The sequence below is a fragment of the Pteropus alecto genome, unplaced genomic scaffold (assembly GCF_000325575.1).
Source record: "Pteropus alecto unplaced genomic scaffold, ASM32557v1 scaffold45, whole genome shotgun sequence".
NCBI lineage: Eukaryota > Metazoa > Chordata > Mammalia > Chiroptera > Pteropodidae > Pteropus > Pteropus alecto.
Window position 1 is genome coordinate 20,344,197 of NW_006442491.1, and position 22,084 is coordinate 20,366,280.

At 43.7% G+C, this 22,084-nt stretch overlaps 2 protein-coding genes across 2 annotated transcripts in view; both read right to left on the reverse strand.

The window, feature by feature from the left end:
• Window positions 1-9,436, reverse strand: part of E2F1 (E2F transcription factor 1) — a 19,075-nt gene extending 9,639 nt beyond the window's left edge. Inside the window, exons 1-3 of the mRNA XM_015596890.1 lie at window positions 9,304-9,436; window positions 4,906-5,112; window positions 2,698-2,876 (exon numbers count right to left, since the gene is read on the reverse strand). Coding sequence (XP_015452376.1) covers window positions 2,698-2,876; window positions 4,906-5,112; window positions 9,304-9,436 — 519 coding nt within the window. The remainder of the gene's footprint in view (window positions 1-2,697; window positions 2,877-4,905; window positions 5,113-9,303) is intronic.
• PXMP4 (peroxisomal membrane protein 4) overlaps window positions 3,645-22,084 on the reverse strand; it is a 21,762-nt gene continuing 3,322 nt past the window's right edge. Inside the window, exons 3-5 of the mRNA XM_006921728.3 lie at window positions 19,346-19,544; window positions 17,557-17,832; window positions 3,645-5,112 (exon numbers count right to left, since the gene is read on the reverse strand). Of these exons, the coding sequence (XP_006921790.1) occupies window positions 17,569-17,832; window positions 19,346-19,544 (463 nt within the window). The 3' untranslated portion in view covers window positions 3,645-5,112; window positions 17,557-17,568. The remainder of the gene's footprint in view (window positions 5,113-17,556; window positions 17,833-19,345; window positions 19,545-22,084) is intronic.

Consider the following 22,084-nt stretch of genomic DNA (forward strand, 5'->3'; position numbering starts at 1 on the left):
CGCAGCTTTGTCAGGGCGGTGCTAGGCGTGTCTGCACTCCCCGCCCCCAGGCGGGGCGGGCCCCTGCGCTAGGCGTGGCGGCCTGACACACCCCACCCTGCTCATCTCTCCATGGAAATCTTTGGGACCGAGCGTCCTCTGTGCACATCTCACCGCCAGCAGATCCCATATGACCCCCACACACATACCTGTAGCCCCAAGGCCCTCAGCCCTGATCTCTAGAAACTGCCCCTCCTCTTTTCTAGGTTCTCATGCCCATCTCAAAGACCCAGACACATTGCCCCAGGTGTGCCATTAACTTCCAAATCCTGCACCCACCCTATTCCTCTCAGCCAGAGCTCAAGTAGAAGGCGGCTCTCAGGAAATGGGGAGGGACGTCTGGTCTAAAATAGCCGGGGCGGGGGGCGGGGGGGGTTCCTCCAAGCCTCTTTTTATCTTCAATAGCTTGTGCACAGCTTCTGCTTGAACTCATTCATTCGTTCTTTCTTTCGTTCAACAAATGTTTGAAAGCCTGCTCTGTGCCCCATTCTTAGTTCAGACCTCGAGGAGCTCACAGTCTAGTGAAAAAGAGAGGAAGGAGAACAGAGAGGTAACAAATGTTTGCAATACTTTGAGGAATGTCCACAATTAAACTAACTCCATGTTGGATCTCATAAAGGGAAGACGTAAAGATGCTGAACATGAAAATGCATTTATTTAATCCGGAGGCCCTGAGACCTTTCCATCACCATTTTCATTGCCCAGGTCAGCTGATTTGACCAATATTGTCCTCTCTTCTGTGCCAGGCCTTGTGCCAACACTGAGGGCAGAGATGTGAAAGACTTGATCATTTTCTATGAACTTGCTTGCCGTCTGGTGGGGATCACACACACACACACACACACACACACACACACACACACGCTAAGACACAAGAATCAAATCCACAGGCCCAGTATAAACATCACTTCCTCCAGAGAGCCCTCCAGAGTTACTCACTCCCTCCACTGCTGGATGTTGCCTCTGTTCCAGCACTGACCACACTCGGTTTCTCCATCTGCCTCCCCTACCAGACTGCGAGCTCCAGTAGGGCCTCTTCCCACTAATGGCATGAGTATATCTCAGAGCAGGTGCTAAGAGGGGTTATGAAAGGAAACAGGCTGGTCCCAGAGGCTATCTAGTATGCAACAGGAGGCCCTGGTTCTCCAAGAGTAGTCTTTAGGCCCCTGGTTTCAGAATCACCTAGGAACTTGTTAACTTGGGGCCTACCCTCCAGCTCCTGCCCATTTAGAATCTCTAAATGCCCAGGAATTGACATGTTCACAAGTTCACAATCCCCCACCCCTATTCCAGGTGATTTTTATGCACGTTCACTCTTGAGAACAAACTGACATACCTATATAACCAAAATGTGTGGTGCAGCCTCAAATTATAGCAACTTGAGGATACTTCTCGGCTTCAGGTCCTCATATGCAAGATGGGCACATTGCCCTGGCCTCTTCCAGAGTTTCCATGACGATGAAAAGCATAAGGGATCTGAAAAGTGTTTTATAAACTATAAGATGGTTTAGGAAAGCAGTAGAAGTTTGTGAAATTACTCATTGCAAATCCTGCACTGTGTCAGCACTAGAAAGGACCATAGAAAGTATATAGCCTCTTGCTGTACAGATTGGAAAATTGAGACCCATAAGGAAGCTGTGAAGCCAGCCAGTGTCAGAATCTGGCCTACACTGGATTCTCAGCCCTGGGGTCAGCTTGTCTCCTTCTTCCTCAGATAGAGAAGCTACCATTAGAATGGTAGGTCTCATTCAAAAAACCAAGCCAGATCCTGACAGAGGGTGAGAGAAGCCAGCAACACACCCATTCCAGATGGAGTTTCTTTTCTTTACATCTCCCCGAAGGGTCTCCATAACAGTAATATTTGCTTGGTAAAGCCCTCCCATTCCAATTGTCATTCAATGAACACTTAATAAGCACCTGGCATGTGCCAAGCACTGAATCGGTTGCTAGAGAAGGAAAACATAGTTATTATTGACCTATTTTATGATGAGAAAACTGAGGCCCAAAGGGTATGAGCTTACCAACCAAGTGAAAAGGCCATTATTCAGGCTCAGTGAGGCCAAAGCCAAGGATTTTCCAAAGCCCTGTCCTCCCTAAAGTATTCAAATATACAGCTTCACAGGTAGAAGCAGGTGCCCTCGGTCCCACAAACCCCGCTTGGCCTGCTCAGCAGAAAGGAGTGAAAACCAGAACTCCCAATATGAAATCAAGGAAGAGATAAAGGCTTTCTGTGTCTATTAATACCCACTTGAAAGCAGCAAAGGCCCGACAGATGGGGCCTCTTGGCCCCAAGCCTGTCCAATCCCAATAAGGCTGTTCTCAATGTCAACAGTTCTCCTCAGTCTGGTAGACTTCCAAAATCCACACTTACTGGGCAGCCACTTCAATTGATGATCTCCTTTCAACCCAGTAATCCCATAAGTGAAACTTGCTTATGGACATGGTTAGAGGAAGGAGGCTCAGAGAGGGACGCTCAAAGTTCAAGATCACACAGCAGAAATGAAATGGGAACTTAGCCTGCCCCACTGCAAAATCCAGGGCCTGCTCTTCACACCCTCTGAAAAGATCCCAAGAGCTAGGCTCAGAGCTGTCAAAAGTATAATGTACAGTTCCCAAAAGGTATTATGGTAGATAGTGGCTTAATTAATAGGTGCTTACCCCCAGCACCACCTCCACCAACTTCTTACTTGAGTCCAAAGAAGTAGAAGCTCCTGAGCCCATGATCTTTGGGTTGGAGATATCTTTCCCTTGATTTTCCAAGAGGCAGGATGATGTAAAAGTGATAGCATGTGCTTCTAAATCAGGTGGATGTAAGCAGGAACCTTCATCTGTGTAACCTGGACAAGTCAATTCACTTCCTCTGAACCTCACTTATTCCAGATATTTGTTGAACACCTACTATGTGTGAGATATTGTGCTGGGTGCCTGGGAAACAGCTGGAAGCAAAACAAACCTATCTGCAATATCTGGAGCTCATAGTCCAGTGGGAGAGTCAGAATTATTTCTACAGACCTGCACAATATGTTCATTAAGTATGACAACACAAATAATTCAAAGTTATTTATTCCACATATACCACCTCCCCAAAACATACATTCTTAGCTTTAAAAAAAAAAAAAAATCTGAATCTGAACATCCCATCATTATGAATGCATAATTGACAGAAATTCTGCAGAGACTTAATTTTATTAAGGGGCACAGAGACATCCATTGTTGAGTTCTGGCAGAGGGAGGTGGGGAGTTTTATGTCTGTGACATCACATTTGTCTCAAATGATCCCTCCTTGCTACACTGAATTGTTTGACTGACGGTTTACTGTCCTTGGAGATGTTCTGTCACCGTGCCAGTTCTGGCTGTCTGAACAGACCTCTTACCCATCCAAGGGGCCACCTATCGTAGGAGCAAGGCCTGGCAGTCAGGCAGACCCCAACTGTGTGGCTTGGCTAGACGACCTTGAGTAAGTGATTGACTCCCTTGAAGAGCTTTGCTTGCCCCACCCATTGAACAAGGGAGCAAAGGCTCCTTTATAGGATGGGTGTCAGGGTTAAAAGAGAAAACAAGAGAAGCAGAGTTTGCAAACTGACCAACAGGTGTGATTTAATTTGCCCACAGTATTTTTTTCTGAATTATGAATTAAAATTTTTTAAATTTGGAAATGCTATATAAAAATTCAAGTATCTGACTGTCTTTTAAAATGGTAATATCCAGGAATACTAGCCAGGCCACCATGGTGCTGAGCAGTTGCTGTCTCCCATTTTGCCAGAGCCTTGACCCTCTAGGCCACTATAGTTCCTCCCCGGCTTGCCTCATTCAGTGGCCTTGCCATTCCAGGTATGAGTTTACAATCCCTGATGACTGTGCCTGGCACACAGTAAGCACTCAATAAATGTTAACTACTATTAGTGATATTATTACTGCCAGGGAACCAACCAGCACTAGCACAGCTCCTCTGCTTCCCAAGTAACTGAAAATGTAGATATGGAAGACATGGGGCTGAGTGCCAGACAATAGCTGCCTAGCTGTGTGGCGTTGGCCAAGTGGATGGATGTGTTCAGTGGAGTATGAGCTAGAGGGTCCAAGGTCCAATGCAAGCAGATAGGTTTGGTTGATAAGTGAGCCTCTCTCTCCCCAACCCGTTACGCCTTGAGTTCATGCTCTGGGGACCTCCTCTCCTTATTATCATCCCAACCTCTGAAGAGGGATTCTACTTTTCCAAGGAGAGGAGGTAAACCAGACATAGCAGATATGCCTGCCCTGACCAGGGCCACAGAGTTGGTAGGGGGCCCTTAGAGCAGACGGGCTCTGCTTTTTCATATATAAAATGGAGATGATAATAATGATAATAAAGGTTTACTTGAGAGTGTTGTTGAGACATTAAATGAGATATTAAAGTGCTTAGGACAGTACTTGGCACATAGAGAGAGATCAATAAATGTCAACTGTTATCAAGAATGAAAGACATATCACCGAAGTAGCTTGCCTACATCTCTCGATTTTTCCAAAGGAGACAAGAAAACTGTTCTTGTTAGGCTGAATAGGAGAGTTTTCCTGAAACAGTCCCTGCTCTGCCTCTCAAACTCTATTAGGCACAAGGTAAAAATTACATTTGTAGGGCAATCAATGTATAGATGAGACAATTTCATATTCCATTCATTATAAGGCTTTTTTTTTTCATATTTTAACATCTCTGAAATTGAGATGCATCATACAATCAATGACATTTCCATTTTATTTATTATTATTATTATTATTATTATTATTATTATTATTATTATTGTCAATAGCTCTTTTCTTTCTTAGGGGCTCAAAATAATATAAAATAAATAATCTTTGATGGCATTTTACAAGCAATGAGATATGATGTACAGAAAGTGCCAGGTATGGTGCCGGCTATGTCATAAGCTTTCAGATTATTCTCATGATCTTCAGCATCACCAGTACATTCGAGGTTGGCCTTGGAACGAGCAGCTTTTCTTTTTTTCATTTTCTTGCTGACACCTGCTGACCTGCATTTGGTCCCTGGGTTGATAGGCACATAGCTAATGCAGTCACGGAGGGGAGAAGGGAGGGCTCCTGAAGGGAAGAGAAAGGTTTTTTATACTATATTAAGATATTCAGAGAGGAGGAGGCAGAGATCTTTTTTTTCAAACAACAAAAAAATCCCTGCTGGAGCCAGAGTCATATATATGCCAAACAGGCCAGGAAACCCAGCAGGCCTCCTGGAGCTGGCAATGAACCAAAACAGGGGCATTGTGTCCAGGCCACTGGCTGGCTGAGGGGGCATTGTTAGGGCCTGGCCCTGTCTGGGAAGAGGGGGGTGGAGGGGCCAGGGGGAGTGTGTTCCCATGACTCCCTGGGGAGTGACAACAATTGGGGGCCAGCTGGGAAGCCCGCATGCCAGGGGCCTGGTGGGCGGGTGGCAGGCCCTGGAGGGGCTATGGAGGGCCTAGGGGGCTGAGGAAGGGGTGTGGGGGTAAGGTCAGGGCTTGTTTCTCAGCTGGGGGGTAAGGCCTAAGGAGGGGGAACATTGGGGTCATTTGCTATGCTACACCCCTCTCACTCATGCCCACAGCCCTGGGCTGCTGAGTCTTTCCAAATTACACCCTAGCTCTGCCCACTTCTCTCGACCTCATGACCCCACCCTGGTCCAGGCTTCCATGGTCTCTAACCTGGACCACCGAGTGCCTCTGTCATTGGATCCTTGCTGCCAGCCTGGCCCCCTACACTCTTCTCCACACACAGCTGGAAGGATCTTTCCTAACTATAGATCACATCACATAACTCCCCTGCTTATGCCTGCCACGGGCTGCCCAGCAGACTCAGAAGAAAATCCAAACCCCTTACTCTAGCTCACAAAGCCTGCCTGATGGGCCCAGCAGGACTCTCAGACTCATCTCCAACACTCCAAAGAGCTCCAACCTGCATTCCATCCCAACCACTCAGAACTCCTGCCAGGCCCTGGAGTGCTTTCAGCTCCTTCCCTCCTGTGAGCCTGTGCACTTTGCAGACCTTATACTGTGAACAGTTCTAGGTACTTTCGCTATAGCATCTTTGCTGTGGATATCTTTGCTGCAAGCATTGCTACTGCAAACATTTTCACTGCATAATTAATTGGCCATAGGTAATTTTGCCATAAAAAAAAATAAAATAAAATCGTGACAAATAAGAGGAACATTTAAAAAGACAATGAAACATGAAAAAACCATTAAAAAGACTATTTAAAATATGTGTAGATTCATGGCAATGTTACCAGACTCAAGGGGTTCACCGCCTGGGGTATTCCATTCAAGAACTAGACGTGGCAATCGTTAGGCAGTTTTATTTACTTCCAGCAAGTAAAGGAAACAGGGGATTCACCTCCAAAGCTCTGTCTCCCCTAGCCATTGCTTATAAACACTGTTTGGCTGATTCCTTCTTTGCAGTTGAGTTCCTGGCTAGTTCATCCTGTTTACAGCTGCATCTACAAAATACTGTGCTACATTTTAACTTTATCCAGAACAGCATTTAGTAAGAACTGCCCGGACCTTGAGACAATTCCCATGAGAGTGTTTACTCCTCATTCTTGAGGGAATGGGGACAAGGGTCATACCTCTGTAACTGCTCCCTGATGAACACAGACAGAATACATCTTTTGAGGTGGAAGAATGAAATTCTCTGGCTGCCTGAGTAATGAAAGTCTTGGGGGTTTCCTAGGTTCTGGAATTCCTGAGAACAGGGGTGCATTAAGACATCACTGCTCTAACAGAGACATGCGCCATAAGAGGTGAGGCAGAAGCAGGGGGAAAATCAAGGAGATTGAGACCCTGCCACTCCTAAACTCACTGGTGAGGATCAAACGAGCAAGATAGACTAGGGTGACAGCCTCCTTCAGGACAAAGAGTTCTAAGCCTCTTAGAATTAATGCCAGAAAGGGATAGAAAGGCAGAAGGTGCTATTTTTTTCCTATATGATCAAGGAAAGCAAGCCATGATTTTTATTCAGGTATCACTTATTGAGCTGCTAGGTCTATCCAGGACTTTGAAGGACAGGTAGGATCTGGTCAGGAAGTGACTATGCAGAAAGGGCGAGCTTAGTGGATGAAGCACAGCAATCCCAGAGGGGAAAGGGATACTAGATATGACAGTTCTACACAATATTCAGTCAGTGTCCCATGGTTTCTCAAGCACAGTGATGCCTACCAGGTGGCCAAGTGAAAAGCTGTACCTCAGCCTGGGGAGGGAGAACAGTTAGGGAAGAAGTCCTGGCACTGCCCTCTGCATCTACTTTCTTGGGACAGTGCATCATAGAAAAGGTCCCCCATGATGATAGAAGGCACTCCTGGGAAATGCAAACTCGTGTGTGTGTGTGCGTGTGCGTGTGTGTGTGCGTGTGTGTGTGTGTGTGTGTGTGTGTACATGCATGCAGACACACACAGGAGGAGGGTAAGGCCAAGCATGTGAGGCCATGCTGTTAAGGCCCACACAGCCCAAGGCCCTCTATGATCAGACATCCTATTCAACATCATCCGCTAGCCAGTCAGCTGCACAGCTGCACAGCTGCAGCTCTCACACTAAAGCCCTTCTGAAAATCAGGATACAGGGAGAAACCATCACGCACTTGCTACCTCTTTGTCCCCCAACCCCACTGCCCGGTAGGGGCTGAGACGAGGCTAGAGATGAGCAGGTCACCTGAGGTCTACATAACCCAGTTTCTGTCTTTCACAGACTGTGGCCCCTCGACCATGTCCCCAGTTTGGAAACATTAGGAGGTCGAACTGAAAGTGAAGCTCCCATTCTGTGCTCAAGAAGGTGCAGGAAACAGCTGCAGGCGCAGGTTGTTCAAATCAGAATGAAACGGAAGGGGAAAGTAGGAGAGTCAGCGATGTCACAAGAGGCTGCACCATACCGCCTCCCCTCTTTGGCTGCAGAAGTCCACACTTGTGGAGTCACCTTCTACTGTAGTTTACAGGTCCTGGCTCCTCTCCTCCTTTCATTGCTCTGGCTTCTAGACTCCTAGAGAAGACGGGCCGAGAAGGCCTCCCCATGTCCCAAACAGATGGGACTGTAAGAGGCAGAGGACAAGCCCAGAATGCAGGGTTTAACAGCTTGGCTCACATGCCACAATTCAGACCCAATCTGCTTAAGATTCTGGGTGCCGTGGCTTCCCCTCATCTGTTTCATTCCCAGCTTATACCTTAGCAGTGCTGTATTGTTCCTAAACGTCCACTGGCTGCCTCTGGCTAGACAAAACACTGGCTGCTTCACTTTGCTGCCTCCACAGCAGGGCAAGTGCCCAAGTTAGCCCATTCCACTGCCAGTCAGCAGACTCCCAAAGCCATAGAGGCCTGTGCCCAGGCTGAATGAGGGCCACTCCACAAGGACAGAACACAGCTTGGAAGCACCTCATCCTGCCTGTGGATGTAGAGCAAGTTCTCTCACTTCGACACACCTCACACCCAGCCACCCCGTAGCTTTGGAGAAGAGACAGGGAGCTAATAGGCTGTTGCTCAAAAAAAAGCTGAGGTCTCATGTGTTTCCGTGACCTGACTAGGCTCTGACATGAAGGAATGCATGACTGTGCACCTGCCCAGAGTCAGTGATCTCAAAACCATACTTCAATACATATACTTTTGTATGAATGGACAGGAAACCAGTAAATTACTTTTTAAGACCACTCCAAAATCTTAATAAAATTTTGCACCCGACTAAAAGCAATTCATTTCCGTGTCATTTCCACCTTTCTCCCACACCATGTGGTTAGGAAGCCCAACCTTTCAAATTGTTACTCAAAATACATACGTGTGGTTGATTCTACCTGCTTCATTTTGCAAGTCCAAAAAAGCTGACTCAAACTACATTTTAAATCAGAGCAGACTTTTTTTTCCCCTCTCTCTCTGGCACCAATCCAATCAGGTAATATTAGTTTATTTAGTTTTCAATACTCCTAGAATGTTTGGCTTCTGTTATCACACCTTTGGTAAAATTTCTGAAATCATACCTGCTAATAGAACATGTCTTCATATCAATGAGATTCTTTGACGAGATATAGCACGTAATTCCTCCCCCTTATCCTTCAGAGGAAGGGAAGCAATGGAAGTCTTATTCAAATAGCCTACAAAACACGCTTCATTTTTTTGGCTCATAGGTAAAACCGGTAATTCTACCCATATAACTCCAAGCATATATCTTTACACCATTAGCCATAGACTGGCCCCTGATTGCCATGCCAAACCTTTGCTGCTCAGTCTTGCCTGCTTTCTAGGTTAAGAGATAGATACTCTCCTACCCCAGATCACTTCCACTGGAAACCGTGAGCTCACTTGCTTGTCCTCCTTAGTGAAGGTGGTGCAGCCTGTCTGATGGGAACCTCGATGTTGCTCAGGGAACTGCAAGGCCTGGGTGCCATCCCCATTTCCCATCATGAGGTCCACCCTGGCTGCAGGTGCTCCAGAAGCTGCCCTCCTTGGATAGAAGCAGGGCAGGAGAGTTGTGGGGGAGAGCTTGTGTGTGTAAAGCAACAAATGTGAATTTAAATGATCTCATGGGAAATGCCGAGACCTGAGGAAGCAAAGAAGCTGCACTTAAAAAACAATGCCTCCTGAATCTATGATAGACTCCCAGCCTCTAGCAAGGCTGCCCTGGACTGGACAGTTTCCTACCATTGACTCATTTGTTATGTTTCTTAATTTATATAAGCGCTTAATTTATTTAAGTCAAATAAACAGAACCCTTTTTATCCAATTCTGGAGAATGCACACCAAGAGGCTACAACTGGGGATCAAATCTGATTTTTCCTATAACCAACACACTTACATATAAGACGAGTAATGACACACAAAGAACAAATCAAATTCCTGTAGGACAGAAACTAAAGGGTGGTGGACACTATGATCCCATAACTTTTAGCCCACTGAAAACACTACCAGTGACCCAGGGTTCCCTGACAATCAGGCAACCAGACCAGAGATTGTCATCTGAGGATGCCTTGGATTGCCCCACAGGCGATCCTCAATCATCCAGAGTTAGACCTAAGTCAGGCCCTAAATCTGGAGTCCCAGAGGCAGCTCCTGTCCAACCAACCTGAAACCAAGCACACACCAGAAATGAAACTATCCTTCTGACAACTCTATACCCTAAACAAGAATGGAAACACTAATTAAAGTGACCACTGGGCTACTCTACACACCTCCCTCCAGAGGCACTGCAAAAAACAGGTTCAGGTGTCCACCCCACTCCACTGTTGAGGCAGACCAGGAAACCATTCTGGTGGTCAGCACCACGGGAGAGTTTTCTATAGAACAGATCCTCTGTCCAGTGCAGATGCAGGCGACTAAGCCCCAGGGGAGCTGCCACTGCTGACTGCTTCGCCGAGCATCCACACAAAGCTAAGAGGAAGTCCTTTTAGGAGAGTCCCATCTGAGTCGCCAGATTTGTTACTGAACTCAAGGGGTTCCCTCCTTCAGAAAATGGTTGGTTGTCATTAGGTAGTTTTATTTACTTGTAGCAAGTAAAGGAGACACTTCGCAAAGCTGTCTCCCTGAAGGGAGGCTTAGCCATTGCTTATATACTCTGTTTGGCTAATTACATGTTGATTTCTTCTTTGCAGTTGGCGGGTTGGGTTCCTGTCAAGCTCATCCTGTTTACAGCCCATCTGCAAAATACCGTGCCACATTTTAACGTTCAGCAAGAATAGCATTTAGTAAGAATCACCCAGACCTTAACACCCTTGCCCTATCTTAACAGCAATACTGCACAAATAACTGATTTTAATTTATGGATTGTACCTAAGTACTTGTCTTTATTCTACGGTAAATGTGAGTTCAACTCCGTACCCTTAAAGAGGGCCCTTGGCCTCTCTTTCTTCCTCCAATATAGTATGTTTCAAAATAAGAAACCATCTCTCGGGGCAAATCATCATCATCTGGAAGAAATGCTCACTATATTAAGTCCACCACCACCACATCTACTTGTCACTGAATTATGAGAGCTAGCTAAGATTTATATATACAGTATTCCCCTCGAATCTGCGGTTTCACTTCCCGTGGTTTCAGGTACTCATGGTCAACTGTGATCCAAAATCATTAAATGGAAAAGTTTAGAAATAAACAATTCGTAAGTTAAATTTCATGCCATTCTGAGTAGTGGATGAAATCTCATGTTGCCCTACTCTGTCCTGAGATATAAATCATCCCTTTGTCCAGCGTCTTCACGTTGTACATGCTCCTCGCCCATTAGTCACTTAGTAGTTATCTCAGTAATCAGATCCTCTGTCATGGTATCGCAGTGTTTGTGTTCAAGTAACCTTTATTTTACTTAATAATGGCCCTAAAGTACAAGAGTATTGATGTCGGCAATTTGGAAATGCCAAAGAGAAGCCATAAAGTGCTATCTTTAAGTGAAAAGGTGAAAGTTCTAGACTTAATAAAGGAAGAAAAAAAGTTGTATGCTGAGGCTGCCAAGATCTACAGTAAGGATAAGTCTTCTATCTGTGAAATTGTGAGGAAGGAAAAATAAATTTGTGCTAGTTTAGCTGTTGCACCTCAAACTGCAAAAGTTATGGCCACAATGTGTGATAAGTGCTTGGTAAAGATGGAAAAGGCGTTAAATTTGTGGGTGGAAGACATGAACAGAAGAAAACATGTTTTAACTGATGACAATGTGTTGTGCCAGAAAGTACTGAGTTTATACAAGGAGTTCAGCAAGGGATCCCCTAAAACAAGTGACGCCAAGCCATTTACTGCAAGTAAGGGATGGTTACGCAGATTCAGGAACAGACTTAGACTGAAAAATATAAAAATTGCCAGAGACAGAAAACCACATTCAGATAACTTTTATTGCAGCGTATTGTTATAATTATTCTATTTTATTATTAGTTATTATTAATTTCTATGTCTAATTTATAAATTAAACTTTATCATAGGTATGTATATATAGGAAAAAATAGTAAATACAGGGTTCGGTACTACCCATGGTTTCAGGCATGCGCTGGGGGTCTTAGCACATCTCCCACAATAAGAGGGGACTACTGTAATATAAAAATGGGAATAACTGTGAGAAATTTGTCAATAGAGAAATAAAACCAAACTGACAACTAGCTTAAATACATTAAGTCTGAAATCAATGAAGAAATGAAACCGACCAAACAAAAAACCAAATTGTCAACCAATTCTTTTCTTTTACAAGGCAAAAATTCGCTGTATGGCCAATTAGTTGTGCAGTGAAAATGTTTGCGGCACAGATGCTTACGGCAAAGATGCTTACGGGGATAATACTCGACACACCGGGAACACACTTCACACGGCTCTCTCTCCATTCGGTTCTCAGAGCAAACATCACCTCCTCAGAGAAGCCTTCTCTGGAAAACAGACCCTCTTGTTTTCTCTTCCAAATCTATTACACTGTTCTGTACTATTGCTTTCATAGCGCCTACCACTCTATGAAACTAACTAATTTATGTATTCATTTGTCAGTCTTCCCTCTCTAGACTGTAAGCCCCAATTAGGCAGGTACTACTTCTTCCACTGCTGAATACCTAGCCTTGAATATTACCTGTTATTTAGCATTTAGTAAGGACTCTGCCAACATTAGCCATTATTTTCATTATTCCTATGCTCAGGGCTTGGTAAACAATGACAGCTGTCATGAAATCAGGCTGAGAAGGTCATTCTCAAGCACGAGTTCTGAATCTGCGATCTATGAACCCAAGTGCCATGAACTTAGACAGAAAATTAAATTTATATTTTCACTAGCTTCTGACTAAAATGTAACATTTCCCTCAATTCTAAATGTAAGCAACAAACCAGAAGCCTGTTAGCAGAAGCTAAGACTTTATCACCAGTAGAAATCACAGCTTTTTTCATTTCCTGTCATAGTTGCTGTAGGTATTTTGAGATAGTATTCATAAATCGTGGTAGTTCTGGACCTACCACTAGAGCTTGTTAATGTGTTAAAAAAGAACAAATATTACTAAATTACAAATTTTAAAAATATTTTAATAATTATTTCAATGTTCAATATAATTATCTTTTTAAATCCTATGTATTTTATTTTATGGATTTTAAAAACAGCATTCTGAGAAGGGTCAATAGCAAGTCATAAACCCCTTGGCATCTTGGGGACGGCTATGGACTTTTTTTGGAATGTTGTTTTTAAAATCCATAAAATAAAATACATGTTAGAAAAGAGTGTCTTAAAAGAGCTGATATGATCTGACCTTGACCATTTTCTCAGCTGATGTCTAGCCCACGTGGAAAGGCTGAAGGGAGAAGCCTGGAAGAGCAGTGAAAACAAGGTTTCTAACAGAGACGCCACAACCTGCATATCCTGTCTTAAATATGAAATCATGACATCTGCAGCAGCTTTGAGCACAGAGGCCTGGTACAGAAAACGGGGAGCCCACTGTTAGGAAGCTCTCTCTAAAAACAATACTCAGAAGAGCACCCAGCTTTCCCTCTGTCCTCTACCTGGGCCCACGTGGCCTCCAGCTCACAAGAGTGAGTCCTGCAGGAGATCCTCTAGTTAAAAAGACTTCCTACCCAAAATGCTCTTCAAGGCTGAAATAAGACACATTCTCTCCCTATGTATCTGGTACTAGACAAAGGAAGGAAAACAATGATGTTCCTTTTTATAAATACTCTCTAATTCGTCAAAGAAAGCAACCTATCTGAAGTGACAGAATGTGGATACATGGGTTCACCCCAGGAGGTGGAGCATAGTACAATGTTCTGGTTTAGGACAGCGTCAGGTTTAAAGCCTGATTCTTATAAACCCAAAATGCACTCATGAGAGTGGGAGAAGTGAACAATACAGAAAGAAACACCACCTCCAGCATCCTTTCTGGAGCCTTTGAAAGGCGGGAACAGCAAACTTCATAGGAGGCAGTTTCTTGGCATCCTCAGCCTGTGAATCATCACACTCACATGGTTCACTGAACAATCTCTGGAGCGAAGCTGCAGAAGGGCCCCAAATTAACTTTGGTTTTGTCCTTCCCCTTTCGCTTGGGAGTTCCATGGGCCTGAATGTTGGGCATCATATATGGTAAGGCTCAGGATATCTAGGGGGTTCATTTTCATGCTGATCACAGTAAGAACCTGCCAAAGATATCTAGGGGGAACCAGCTCAAAGAAAGGACTCATTTGCATGTCAGATGATGGATCAAAGAGAAACCAAACATGTAGAGGACAGGGAGGAAATGCCAAAGAGTTGTTGAGTTGACAGTGCAATGTAAAAGCTCCTTCTAAAACAAAGATAGAATCTGAGCATAAAATCCCTCAGGAAGGCTGTACTGGAAAAATGCTAATAGTGAGTGTTCCTGGCAAGGGAGGAAGGTTAGGGGTGGAGCCTGGATGTAGGAGGGAACCTGACTTTTTCGTTACACACTTTTTATACTATTTAAGTTTTGTACGATGTATATGTATTATTGATTTTAAAAATATTATTTACAGTCTTGCATGTCAGAAGACTTCATAAGAATGTAGCAGGTGCTTAATAAACAAACACATGTTAAACCACTGTGCTGTTTCAGGAACTAGCATTTATGGATGCCTACTGTGTGCCAAGGACCCTTTGGCAATGCCTGTTTTACTGCTCTTAGGAAATGGAGGCTCAGCTAGTAGGGAGCCAAGTGGGCACTCCTCCCAGGTCTGCTGGAAGCCAGCACTCTGCTCCTCGACAAGGACCACACCGCCTTCCTCCCTGGAGTGAGCAGTTGGAGGCACCAGATGCTCTGGCAGGATCCAGAAAGATGCCATCTGTGAGGGAAACCTATTCTTAGAGAGCAGAGACAGTCAGTGGTGGAGCTGGCCACCCCCCAGCGGCTGCGGGGGGACATGGGGAGGGCAGGCAGCCAAGGCTTTACCTTCAGTTGGGGAGTAGGACAGGCTAAAAGCAGGGTGTATTCAGTTCTCAGGACCACATTTCCTTCTATACTTGGAAGCTATTAGAGATAACAGCAAACATTTATTGTTTACTTTATGTGTGTCATATTGTTTAATCCTCCAGGCCACCCGAAGAGGTGTATGCTATTAGAATGCCTACTTTACAGATGACGAAACATAGGCACAGAATGGTTAAGTCGCTTGCCCAAGAAAACAAAGGGGCCAAGGCTGAGCCCATGCACTTGCTCCAAAGCCTACATTCCCAACCACCATGTTACACTGTCTCTCCACCGGCGATGCCAGGGGCCAATTTTAGTTTGGGTTCCCTCAGTAGCAGAGCCCAAGACAAGAATTTGAGTGAAAGTGGTTATTACAGGAAGTGGGCACAAGAAGCACTGGTAAGGGCATGAAGGGAGACAGGAAAGGGGGTGTCATCGAGCATGTGACCACTGTGGGCAACCGGAGCTCAGTCCTACTGGGCACCCTGGGAGCCAGAGTGGAGCACACGCTTAGAATTATTCCACCTAGTCAAAAAGGCAGGTTCGGGAACCAAAAAGATTCATGATAATGGATAACTAGATTGAAAACATATATAAGTAATTATGTATCTTTGAAATTATTTAATATGGGGGATATTTTTATGTGATAAAACTTTCATATGATAAGTACACTTAAATTAAAAAAAAAATCTTAAAAAAAAAAAAAAAGACTATTCATCAGTCATTGGCTGAGAGCTGTTCCTGGGATATGTTAATCTTCCAGCACTGCAGGTGTGCTGCAGGGTGGCAAAGCAGGTGCCAGTGGCCAGTGAGAGCCCCTCAGGCAGAAATACACACAGAGGTGGCTGTTGGAAAAGTTGGCTGGTGTATACTGAGGTGGTAAGCTAGATGGGATATGGGCAGGGCACCCCCAGCATCTGCTATAGAACAGATGTTGTACAGCATCTTGCTGATGGCCACCCTCTCCCCTCCCTATAACTCTGGGGTCTCATAGAGCCTCCAGAGAGTGAACCAAGGGACCTTCAAGATCACCTTCTCTAAGCTTGCAGTACAAAAGTGTGGCTGAGAACACAGCTGTTAGAATCAGACCTAATGCCATCTTCATTACCTAACAGCTCTGTTTAACTCATTTGTCACATAGTTATGGGTGGGCCCTTATCATCCCCAACTACTTCATTACTCAAGGTATGGCTCAGACCGGCAGCAACATCATTTGGGAGCCTGTGAGAAATGCGGAATGTTTAAACCACAGCCCAAACTCACTGAATCAGAATCTGCATTTTAATAAGATCTCCAGTGACTCGTGCACATTTCTACTAGTAACTTCTAAAATATAAAAAGAGACTGAAGTATTTCTATTAGATCAAGAGTCTTCAACTGGTGGGCCACGGACCAAATCTTCCTGGAGGTCTGTTTGATTTGTCCAGCTTGGTGGTTTTAAAAAATCAGACCGGCACACAAGTCTCCAGTTCACCATGTACCCATCACTCCCTACTGCATAGAACCCAGAATGTTATGCCACTTGCCAGGCCACTGTAGGCATTTGAGTTTGTACTCCTCTCTGGAACAGACCCTATAACTAGTTAACATTTGCATAGCTTAGCTTAGGTTTCTAAATTTAAAGTAAGGCACTGAAAAACAGATAGATCTGGTTTCAAACCCTGATAGGGCTATCATACTAGCTGTATTACCTTGAGCAAGTTACTTCCTGTCTCTGATTCTCAGTTTCCACATCTGTAAAATGAGGATCGAAACAGGTCAATGAGGTCACTGTATGGATTATGAGCAAAGTACCAAGGAGGAAGTCGGAGCTCACTAAATGGAAGTGATTAGTAGCAGCAGCAGTCGTTGTAGTTACACAAGTCCAACATGGGCACCAGGTATTATTACGATTATCCTCATTTTATAAGAAACTGAGGCTCTGAGAGGTCAAGAATCTTCCTCAAGTAACTTCCTCAAAGTTACACAGTGGAGCAATGGGTACTCAAATCCAGGTACTCTAGGTCTATATTTGCACTGTCCACTCGAATTTTCTGTGATGACAGAAGTGTTCTACATCTGCATAGTCCAATACAGTCGCCACTAGGCATTACTTGAGCACCTGAAATGTGGCTGGTTCATACTGAGATGTGCTATAAGTGTAAAATGCACACCTGGTTTTGACAATTTAGTACAAGAAAAAAGAATGTAAAATATCTAATTTTTATATTAATTACATGTTGAAATGATAATATTTTAGAAATTTGGGCTAAAATAATTAAGGTTAATCTCATCTGGTTCTTTCCACTTTTTTTTTTACAATGTGGCTACTAGAAAAATTTCAATTATGTATATGATTCTCATTGTGTTTCTACTGGACAGTGGAACTCTAGAGCATCTCCAATAGAACACCTGAGACAAGGAACTTAATATTTTATAAAAACGTATTTGCAAACTCACTGCCCACCAGCAAGAAGCCCCGTTACATAAGAAAGGTTGAAGAACATACCCATCAGAAAGAGATTTCAATGACCCTTGAGGCCCAGAGAGTGGGGTGACTTTCCCTGGTTTCACGGAAGTTAGCAGCACAGCTGAAACCATGCCCAAGGCTCCTTAGTCTGATTTAGATACTTGTTCCATCATTTAAGAGTACCTAATGAAATTTGAAAAATCCCCCATAAGCACCTCAGGGCCACGTTACTTCGAGGGGCGGCTCTTGTTGTAGATGAGGAAATCTGAGATGTCATGCCACACATTGCTGTCCTCGTACAGGTAGGTCATAGAGGACTGCAGCGAGGGCTGCAGCGTGGGCCGGTGGTACTCGAAGAGCCACAGCACCAGCCCCCACACCATCGCAGAGATCAATGGGTATGGGTCCCACTTGGGTTCAGGAATGTAGCCCTTCTCCACACCAAGGCGGCACAAGGCAAACAGGGCACGTGACAACAGGTACATGCTGATCTGCAGAGAGGAAGTAACAGGAGATTATGGGTGGGCACAGCCACTGAGAACCTTCTTCCCACTCCATGCACGGGAGCACCTGCTTGCATGGATAGGTGTTTTTCAAAGTTGGTGTGCAAGATAATTCGAAGTGGTATATAGCAGGCATTTTAATATCACTATTTTACTATCTTGAATTTATTGTTTTTCATTTAAAAATATTTTTAAGTGAGTACATTTTAAATTAGTACCATTTAAAAATATTTTTAAATGGTTCAAAACTAAAAGGTAACTTGACACCAGAAAATACATCCATAAAAGAAAAACACTGATAAATTGGATCTCATCAAAATTAAAAATTTTTTCAGTTATGAAAGTCCATGTGAAGAGGGTGGCAAAAAAAGCTACAGACTGGGAGAAAATATTTACAAATATATATCTGACAAAGACAAGTATCCGAAATATATTGTTAAAAATCTCAAAACTCAACGGTCAAAAAAAAAAAAAAAAAATCCAATTAGAAAATAGGTAAAAGACATGAGCAGATATTTGACTGAAGCGGTTCTACAAATGAAAAGTAAGCACATGAAAAGATGTTCATCGTTAGCCATCAAGGAAATGCAAATTAAAACCACAATGAGATGTTACTACATACCTATCAAAATGCGTAAAACTAAAAAAAAGTTAAAAATCAAATACTGGCTAGGATGTGGATAAACTGGATCATTTGTATATTCCTGGTGGGAATGTATAAAAATGTAGTTATGTTCTCACTGGTGGGAAACTCCTAATATGTCCACTACATAAACACAAATTTTGAAGGTCTATACAAGACACAGTTAAAGTGACTGACCGTCCCTGGATATTGGCTTGACAACTGTCAGGGGACAGGAACTTTCTTTTCAATTTATTTTCTACTTTTATCATGATGTATCCTAAGCACCTGGAAGTGTGCCAGACAAACAGAGGTGCTTAGCCTGCATTTTTTTAAATGTGAAAATAAAACTATTTTTATAATTTAAAAATATTTAATAAGTTTGAAGGAGGCAAACTGTGGGGCTAACTTTTCATGTTGAATAAGGACTTTAAAACATCAACAACTAGCATTTAATTTCATGTAAAAAACCAAAAAACAGAATTTTAACCCAGGAAAAGGACAAGTTATGGAATAAGAGACAATTCTTTGAGTATAATAAATTTTGTTTTATAAGAATCATACTCCTGGGTCATTTTTATTTTTTCTCATTTCATTGTAGAGTGGTTTTAAAAAAAAGAAATCTTTGCCCCAGAGAGTGGCACATGCACTGATTTTGGGAACCATGAAAGTCCAACAAGCTGCTTAGTTTCCGAATGAAGAAACTGAGGGGGAATTGATCTTCCCAAGGTCGCAAAGGAACTGGTGAAACACAGACTCTCAGACTTAGAAGGGAAACAAGAGCTCATCTTCTTCAACTTCCACCCCCAACTCATACCTGAACCACATTCCACCCCTCCTCAGCCAGTCCCCAACCCCATCCCTGAAGAGGATCTTTACCTGGTTGTTGATGTTATCGTTCTTTGTAAATACCAACAAGGATCCGATGAAGGCAGCCAAGAATGAATGCACCTGGTAGGTCTTCCCCTGCACATGGGACTGCAGGGTGCAAAGCCCCTTGTAGATGAACACGAAGCAGGCCAGCTTGGAAGAGTGGGTGTACGTAGCCTGCAGGATGGCCCGAAGCTTATCCTGGAGGCTGCACAAACACAGGAGTCACCATAAGTGCAGGCTCAGCCATTCCAAGAGCATTCGCCCATTAGGCATGCAAATCTGACCCAAGCAAAAAGCTCACATTCTCATTTAACTCCAGGGCTCTAGCCTCCATGTCCTGGGATTCAGGTTTTAACTCCCTCTCCAGGCCACTTCCTCAGAGAAGTCTTCCTTAACTACCCTACATAAAAGAATGTCCATCACATCTGTCCCCTTACCCCACTTTTCTTTTCCTTCATAGCTCTTACCACCATCTAACATTCATAAACTTGTTTCTTATCTCCCCCCTACCCCTGTCCTATACCCAGTGGAAGCTAACAGAGAATAGTGTCTACACTTGGCTTTTCATCCTCAGGGCCCAGAATAGGACCTGACACATAGTAGGTGCTCAGTAAAAATTTTGGGGGGTGAACATGTAAAGAAATGAGTGAGGGAGTGAGTGCCTACTATATGTTGAACCTGGGAATACACTCCTGGGAAAAACAGATCTGCTTCCTGTCCTCATGAGGCTTATGATCTAATGGGAAAGGGAAATATAAATAATCATAAAGCAAGGGTCCAACTTTGACCCTGACAAGAGATATTCTTGGGATCTGAAGGATAAGAAGTCAATGAGGTCAAGAGGGGAGAAGAGTTGCATCACAGGCAGAAGAATCAGCACATGCAAAGGTCTTGAGAAAGGACCGAGAGTGGGAGTAAAGAAACAGAGAGAAACCATGAAGGCCTGAACGGAGAATGTGTGGGCGAAGGATGTAGGGGATATAGGCGGGGAGGTGGGACCGTGCTAAGTTTTGTCTTTATCCTGAGAGAAGTGAACATTTAAGTAGGGGAGGGAGTTAATTTATCCTTTAAAATTAAATCACGTGGAGGCAGTAATGAGAACACAGGGAGAAGGACAGAATGTACTCTGGGAGATCAATTCAGGAATAGTAAACCCAAGTGCCCTCAAGGCTAGATGAGGACCTTGAAGTGAGTCCACTGGGACCTGTGGTGGAAATCTGCCAGGTGAAAGGGCATAGCCAGGAGTCAGCTGGTTCTTGCACCATAGGAACATGGGCCCAGCATTGCCAGTTCTAAGAAAATTAGATTTCCCAGTTTTTAAGTGTTGGCACTAATCTCGCCTTCAAATTATTTCTAGACTCTGACCACTTCTCACCTCCACTGCCACCACCAAGATCTGAGCCACCAGTGTTGCTCATCTGGATTATTGCCACAACCTCCTATTTTATATCTACTTTAGCCCTTGGCCCTCCACCTACATCTGTTCTTAATCCGGCAGAAAACTCTTCAGTCTCACGCTATTAAAAGATAAGTCAAGGACATGGTTCCATAGTGTAGCGGTTCACATGTCTGCTCTACATGTAGAAGGTCCTAGATTCGTGCCCCAGTGGAGCCATGGTCCATGGTCTACGGCCATGCTACCCTGAACAAGCCCAATCTCGTCTGAGCTCGGAAGCTAAGCAGCATTGGGCCTGGTTAGTACTTGGATAGGAGATCACCTAGGAAGACCAGGTGCTATAGGGACAAATAATTTTTAAAAAATATGTGTGTGTATACACACGCACACACACGTATATAAAAGATATATAAACATATATGTATGTTTATATATGTTTATACATATATATAAAAGATAAGTTATATAGTGGCATATCCCTGCACAAAACCTTATAATTTCCTGTTTCACTTAAAGGAAAAGCCAAACTCTTCTCTATGACCTGAAGTTGGACAGGATGGGCCAAGGTTACCCCTGTGACCTTCCTCTTTGTTCTCTTCCCTCCAATCCCTCCGCTCCACACTCCACTCTCCCGAGACTCACCAGGCATGATCCCACCTCAGGGCCTTTGCACTGGCTATTCCTTTTCCCTGACACCCTCCCCTGAGCCAACTCATTCATCTCCTTAAAGTCTTTATTCAACTGTCCCTTTCTCACTGAGGCCTTCCCTAATTAATTTTGCAGGCTGCCCCTCCTCCAGTACTCCTGATCCCCTTTCCTTGCTCTAATTTTTCTTTCCCACAGCCTGTATCACCTTCTAACATACCATATATTTATTATCTTTATTTTCTGCCACCTCCTGCTAGAATGCAAGCTCTATGAGGGCAGTGATCATTGTCTGCATCTCCACCACCTGAAACAGTATCTGGTTCATAGTAGATGCTCAATAAATATTTACTGAATGAATGAATGAGCCCAATTTAAAAAAAAAAAACTGGTTCAGAGGACAAAAACCAAATCAAACAAAAATAAGTTTAAAGAGTAAAAATGCAAAAAGAGAAAATCTTAAAAACTGGATTTGGACAGAAGGCTGTCTATGTGTAATTCTTATAAGCTCCAGATGAGGCTACCTACATTAAAAACTAGACCACAAGGTGGTCTCTGAGAAGTGTTTTTAGGGAAAATTTATGAGAGATCAGAGGAAGGCCAAAAAGTCTAAGGAAGAAAGGGATATCATGGACAATTTTCTGAGAAAGTGACCCTCCGAGAACTGGTATGGGTTGCCAGGAAGGAAATAAAGGTGGGGTAGA